The sequence below is a fragment of the Seriola lalandi genome, unplaced genomic scaffold (genome assembly GCF_002814215.2).
Source record: "Seriola lalandi dorsalis isolate HSWRI2012SDOR001 ecotype SW California unplaced genomic scaffold, Sedor1 jcf7180002054952, whole genome shotgun sequence".
NCBI lineage: Eukaryota > Metazoa > Chordata > Actinopteri > Carangiformes > Carangidae > Seriola > Seriola lalandi.
The window spans coordinates 372,860-379,868 of NW_019525503.1; the positions used below are offsets into that span (position 1 = coordinate 372,860).

A 7,009-nucleotide genomic window follows, 5' to 3' on the forward strand; every position below is an offset into this window, starting at 1 on the left:
TTTTTAATCGCAACACCAGTAGAGATATTTAGAAAATACAGTAAACAATAAAGCAGCTGATGTTTGTCACCTGCTGATTATTACTAGTGATGTCAGAGCTCCCCGGCAGACAAACTGTTTACACACGAGCTCAAACTTATCTCACCATTTCCTACTAGTGCAGTTCTGTGTTGATTACAGGCTGATTATATATCTGGAATAGGGGCAACACACACAGACATGTTGGTTCGTTGGCTCCGCAGAAACAATGTGAAGTAAATAATAAAAAGCGGTGATGCTTCATACAGTTCATTGAATCACACCAGGTGGGGAAAACAAACGCAGGTAAAGTGAAAAACTGGCAAATCCAAGGATGATGTCATTCGTTTTTTTTAATTCAGTAAACAGTTTGTGATGTTTTCGTCTGTATTTTACTCTTTCTTCCCCTGTTGTCGATTTTGTTCTTCTCTACACTTTTACTTCGTTCGTTCGTTCGTTCCATTTTTCTCGCCCTCGCCCAGGAGGTCATGTTTGTGGTTCAGTAGTCTTTGACTCTCTCTCTCCTTTGGTTCTTTGCCAACCGTTTTCACCAAACTTTATTAGAAAAGTTTAGTGTTCTTGGTGCCAGTGGATCCATTATGTGGCCGTTTATAACAGCCTTACGTTATATACATATAAATATATATATATGTGTATATATATGTGTATATATATGTATATATATATATGTATAATCTGGCCTCCTTAACTCGAGACACCATTGGCCACACACAGTTTGTAGTGAAGAGAGAACTGTAGAGGTCTGTGTGGAGATAATCCATCTCCGTGTGCTTTCTAGTTCTTCGTTGTGTCTTTGCTTCCTCCAGTTTTTCTCTCTCTGCTCTCAGCACTACTCGTGGTCTCGGGGGTTTTACAGTTCCAGATGATGGCACGTTTTCTCAGGCTTTTGAAGCCCCCCCTCCCCTCCTGCTCAGGCTTTGTTTGTTGTGTTGTGTTTCTTCTGGGGGGGAGGGGGGCTGCTCGGATGATGTAATCCCTGCCTGTTTTTAATAAGATTTTCTATGCACCTGAATTAATCTGTATGCATCACGCTGGTCTAATAAAAGGGCGCTTTTAAATTCAATAAACTCTAATTTCCTTTGGCCTCGCACACCGTTTGGCTCGCTCTCTCTCTCTCTCCGTCTCCCCTCTTCTCTCTTCCCTCGCTCCATCTCACCTGCAGAATTAAAAGTGCTTCGCTTTTTTGGCATCAAAGTGAAAAGCCAAACTTGCCAAAGCATCAAAAACTTTTTAAGTGATCAAGTTTTATCTTTCTGCATGAGCGTGCCGCATTAATCAGACCCGTCTCTCCTCCTTCTCCTTTTGTCTCAGGGTCCGACTCGTGGCAGGTGGTGTCCGCCGGAGGCGCCGTGGTCCAGGGAGGCTACGGCCACAGCAGCGTGCACGACGAGGCCAGCGGCTGCGTGTTCGTTCACGGGGGATACAAGGCGCTCAGCAACAACAAGTACGGTCTGGTGGACCACATGTACCGCTACCACATCCACACGAGGACATGGTGAGAGCGCAGACTAATGTCACCCTATGAAAATGTATCTGTAATACATATCGATGCCCTGCAGGGACACTGCAACCTGCCAGCATGGAGAAAAAAAGGAGAAAGCATTCGCATCCATAGTGACCGCTCGGTATCAGCTGCCAGCTTCATTTTAATCCGTTCTGTAAACCATTTGTCTTGTCCAGCGCCGCAGGGAGCTGGAGCCAATCCCATGATGCTCTAGGTCATAGGCAGGGCGCACCGTGGTCACATGGCTGACACACATTTAGTCACATAAACACATTCACAACTTTTTAATTCATTGTGTAGAACTGTGAATATTTACCTTTTTCTCAGTTTCCAACGTTTTACAATATTTAATATAAATCTTTCTGCTTTTACTCTTCCTCTACTTTCTAGTTTCTACTTTCATCCCAGATGATCATTCACTTCTGATTAATTCTACTATGTTTACGTAAATGTATCAGTAATTTCTTTAGAGGAACTTTTTCTTCACGTAAGTTTATTCACTTTAAATTAGTGATGATGATGATTTAACTTTTAACTTTAACAAAACAGATGCTCCAAACCTCAGAAAGACCAAAATGTGATACCGTGAGTGTTCATTTTTAGTCAGAAAGAGGAGAGGAGGGTGAGAATAGAAGGATCTGACAGGAGGTTTGACCTCTGATGACCCCGGGCAGATGGATGGGTGAAAGAGGATGCTCTGCTCCATCAGTCTGTCCTTTTCAGTTCAGCGTACGTGCACACGCTCGCATCACATCCACGACGCGCACACGCTCGACCCGCCGTGTCTGCGTGGCTCTCGCTCTCCAGCTGGAATTCGTCGCCGGGAGTCGGGTGTCGCTCGGCTTTTGAGATTCCCAGACGGAAACTTTTCTGGGAATTCCAGTTATTCTGTCCGAGCTCCCGACCGGCGTGACGATCGTCTCCGCTCCGTCAGCGTTAACTACTGCTCATGTTCTGATGACTTGACGGGTTCGGATTCAGAGCAGTTACTGTGGATTACAATCCAATAATCCATATATCAAGTATATTCCAGATCCTTTACAGTCAGCTACAGCTAACTGCAGTGCTCATACCTCCACAGCCTCACTGGAAGTAAGGTATCGAGAGATTTACTGAGGAGCTGATGATGTCATGTTCAGTTTCTGAAGGTTAAAGGTTCCAGGTTTTTACAGACGGTGATGGTGATCGGTGAAAGTGTTGTTTTACTTTTCCCTCAGCCTCAGAGGCTCAGCTTGTTCCTCTAACAACTGTCTCTGCAGTTAATGAAGAGGCCACAGATAGCCACCACAGTTGGTCTCCACTATGTGACCTTTGACCTCAGAGAGGTCACACGCAGCAGACTGAGACCTCCTACGACGTGTATGTTGTGTGTGTGTGTGTGTGTGTGTGTGTGTGTGTGTGTGTGTGTGTGTGTGTGTGTGTGTTGCTCCCATGAAAGAACAGTTGGTATGAAGGGCAGTCACCACGGGCCAGGTCACACACTCTGACAGACTCCATCAATAACATGGCACCATGGAAATAATGCCACACACACACACACACACGCACACACACACGCACACGCACACACACACAGCTGAGAAATTCAACCTTTCCTAATATCGCTCATGCTGCAGAGTTGCACGCTCTTCTCTGTGCCTTTGTCACTTCTGATGTTTGTGTGTGTGTGTGTGTCTGTGTGTCTGTGTGTCTGTGTGTCTGTGTGTCTGTGTGTCTGTGTGTCTGTGTGTGTGTGTGTGTGTCTGTGTCTGTGCGTGCAGGTTAATCCTCAGGGAGAGTGGCTTGGCGCGGTACCTCCACTCTGCGGTGCTGCTGAGTGGGGCCATTCTGGTTTTTGGTGGAAACACTCACAATGACACGTCGCTAAGCAACGGAGCCAAGTGCTTTTCTGCCGACTTCCTGGCGTATGACATAGGTAAGAACAAGTCACAAGTAATCTCACACACACACACACACACACACACACACACAGTCCTGAAACTGTCCTCACTGACTCATCTTATGGATGGTATCCATGAAAGATCCCTCATCTGAATTTGGAGCGACTAGTTCCCCTCTCGCTGCAGCCGCAGGGAGCTGATGAACTGCTTCCTAACGCCCTCAGTGTCGGTGACGGCCTCTACTTCCTTACAGATGAACCACGCTGTGTTTAACACGTGATCAGGTCCTGGTTTTTATATATTTTATATTACTACATAAAGTATTTAGTTGTGATAATAGAGGAACACACACCCTGCTAAACCAAGACACTCAGAGCCGGAGGCAATATTGTTTTCTGGTTGTCCCGTCTCTCCCGATCTCGTGGACACGATATCTCGGTAACGCCTCGACGGAACTTTTTCAAATTTGGCTCAAACTTTCACTAGGACTCAAGGACGAACTGTTTAGATTTTGATGATCAAAGGTCAAAGGTCACGGACGTGGTGACCCCAAAAAAAGGCGGTTTTGGCCTCACTCGTTAAAGGGAATTTATTCAAATTTGGTAAAGTTGTTCACCTGGACTCAAGGACAAACTGCTTACACTTTGGTGGTCAAAGGTCAAAGGTCACGGTCACGGAGACCTCAGAAAGCACTTATTAGCCACTGTTCAAGACTTCACACAACAATTATGACCAAATTTCATGAGTGGAGCAGGGAAACGACTACGAGGAGGTGATTCTGGTTTGTTCTTATTAATCATTCAGAGTTCCTCCTTACACACAGAGACACACATGAAAACTAATGTTGTGATTTTACTGATTTCCTGCTGTGAATCAGCATTGTGCAGCAGCAGCAGCATTTGATTGGTGCATAGTGTAGAGAGATAAAGAGAATAAGAGAAACTTACAGTAGAAAAAAAAAGAAACCCAGAGCGTGTTAGCATGTGGAGAAGTTAGTATAGGTAGAGTACGGATGATTAAAGATCCCATTACAGGCTACCCAGTTGCGCCGTAGACCAGATGGCGCGAGGCTGTTTCCACCCCACGACAGGGACGGGGAAAATGAAGGGATGACGGGAGCGCTGGGGGAGAGGAAAAGAGGGATTACAACAACTCTTCACATGAGAGAAACAACGGGGAGCGGAGAGATTAACAGAAAGAAAGACAGATGGATGTATAGGCATGTAGAAAAGGCGCTGTATGGTGCGGGGGTGGCGGCTCAGCGGGTGAAGCTGCCGCCATGTCCTTATAACATTGTGGTGAAGTCGGACGGTTAATTGTATTTTATGTTTAGATGGTGACGGTCAGAGAGAAAGTCTTTCATACTGAAATGGTTAGTAGATCAATCCCTTTCTCCTCTTACACAGAGTTAATCTTCAAGAAACTTTGATAAGTGATTAATTAATCATTTATTACGCAAAAATATTCCACGTGTTCCTTGTTTTCTGGTTCTTCGGATTGTGAATATGAGCTGCTTCTCTCCGCTTTGTAGAATTATCTTTGGGTCCTTTTTCATTTCCTCCAGAGTTTGTCTGGGTTGTTTGTGTCTGCCACCGGTCTCTGGGGTGGTTTTTCAATATGTCACCGACACCCAAGGAGATCCAGGCGGAATCACGATCACGTGGCGCGTCACAATAATCGCCGGAGAAAAAAATGTGTTTTTGAGGAGAAGGAGACAGCGGCGCGTGAAATGCAGAGAAAATGACACGTATTACTGCTGGTTTTTCGTACAGATTTCTAGTTATCGTTGCCGTTTCCGCTGGTCTTTCTTTTTTAGGTTGAGTGCCCTCTGGGTTCGGTGTAATTATCCTTTAAGTTCGGCGCAGTCAGGGCAGGTTTCCAGCCTTATGATGTCATCACCTCAGGTTCTTGTGATGACCTTAGTCACAGCTGCAGCGTCCTTCAACCCAAAGTGATACTGCACGAAGAACTGGGCTCAGGTGTCGTCCAGGTCATTTTCAATTCATGCCACACACACACACACACACACACATACACATACATCACACACACCATACACTGATGAAACAGCCATTAATGGCCAATTTCTGGTTCAGTATCTTTGTCCAGAGACACTTAAACAAGCGGTCTGGAGGAGCCGGGGGTGGAAGTTCTCCATCGTCTTGGTCGCGTAGCTGGTTAAATGAATGAACTCAGTCTGCTGAAGAAAAGCTTGAGACGTGGTTAAAAGCTGCAGGAAAAGCCAAACCTTGAGTTATACATTTTTGTTTGAAAACAAAAAAAGAAGAAGTATTTTTTGTATTTCTGGCGTTATTCCCCCTTCCCCCCTTTTTTTTTTCTCCTCTTCTTCTTCTTCTTTCATCTTTTGTGTCACTCTCTGCTGTAAATTACGTAATAAAGGGTAGAAAATACCGGGGAGGATATTGGTGAGATAAAGGAGTGGATGCGAGGAAGCAGATGAAATAAGAGAGACGAGCACTGAGGAAAGGAGAGACGGATATTCACAGAGCGGGAGAGAAATAAAGAGTAAATGAAGGAGGGATTTAGGGAGAGAAAAGGAAGCACCGAGGACGGAGGAAGAGAATTACCTAAAGACAATAAAGGTATGCCAGGATAACACAGATAATAAGCCTGTGAATAAAAGGCAAATTCAAAGGTAATAAACAATAAAGCATTTGTTTACAGAGCGTCCCAGTCTTAATGAAGTTGGAAACAGCCTAGTGTTGAATGCTGTGCTTTATTTATTTATTTATTTATTTATTTATTTATTTTTACATTTTGTTTTTTTTTCTTAGCCCATCAACACTGGCAATAAATGTGTGTATTTACATGTCCCTCAACTCCGCGCAAGCACACCCCTGTCTTTATAAATATCATCATTTATTCATTACCGCTCGCATCTGCAGATCTGCAAAACTTTATCGTTCCACCAGCTCTCTCACATACTGCAGAGACAGGGGGGGGGGGGCAGTGATGGCTGAGAAAAACAAAGGGAGGAAACTAGATGAAGGTGGGGGGGGGACGCTACGGCGAGAGATGCTGTTCAGTCTGACCTGGAAGCTGGAAAACGATTTCTGGTGCTCGTGTATTTGAAAATGAAGCTTTTGACAACGAGGAAGCAAGTTTTTATATTCAGCTGCTCTGTAACCTGCACCAACAAGTGCACACTACAGTTTTGCCCTTAGTTATTTTGGTGCAGAGTCAGGTTAGCTGATTCCCACTGCCTCCAGTCTTTGTGCTACTTCCTGTCTTCTTACAGCCGTGAGATTCTTTTGACATGAGAATTAAAAAGTAAGCGACGGGTCTCCGGTGATCACGGGGGTTAAACACCTCCGTCTCCGTGGCGGCCACGTCTACGACTCAGGGCCACGACCTGTTGGCCGTCAGGTGTCGTGGAGGACGCCGTCACAGTCACGGCTCTATAACCAGACCGATGTGCGGCGTGTGTCAGCGCCACTGAACGGTCTCCTCTAACCCGGAGAGGGATTATGTGGAATTAGACTCATCTGCTTTGCCTGCGCGGTGACTTGAAAACACCCAGGGTTATGATGATCTTAAGAAAGGGGTTTAAACCTGAGCCCCCCCC

General features: G+C 45.3%; 1 protein-coding gene across 1 annotated transcript in view; it reads left to right on the forward strand.

Annotated features, from left to right (window-relative positions):
- Window positions 1-7,009, forward strand: part of atrnl1a (attractin-like 1a) — a 216,481-nt gene that overhangs the window by 44,226 nt on the left and 165,246 nt on the right. The window contains exons 9-10 of the mRNA XM_023394687.2: window positions 1,351-1,534; window positions 3,304-3,458. Of these exons, the coding sequence (XP_023250455.1) occupies window positions 1,351-1,534; window positions 3,304-3,458 (339 nt within the window). The remainder of the gene's footprint in view (window positions 1-1,350; window positions 1,535-3,303; window positions 3,459-7,009) is intronic.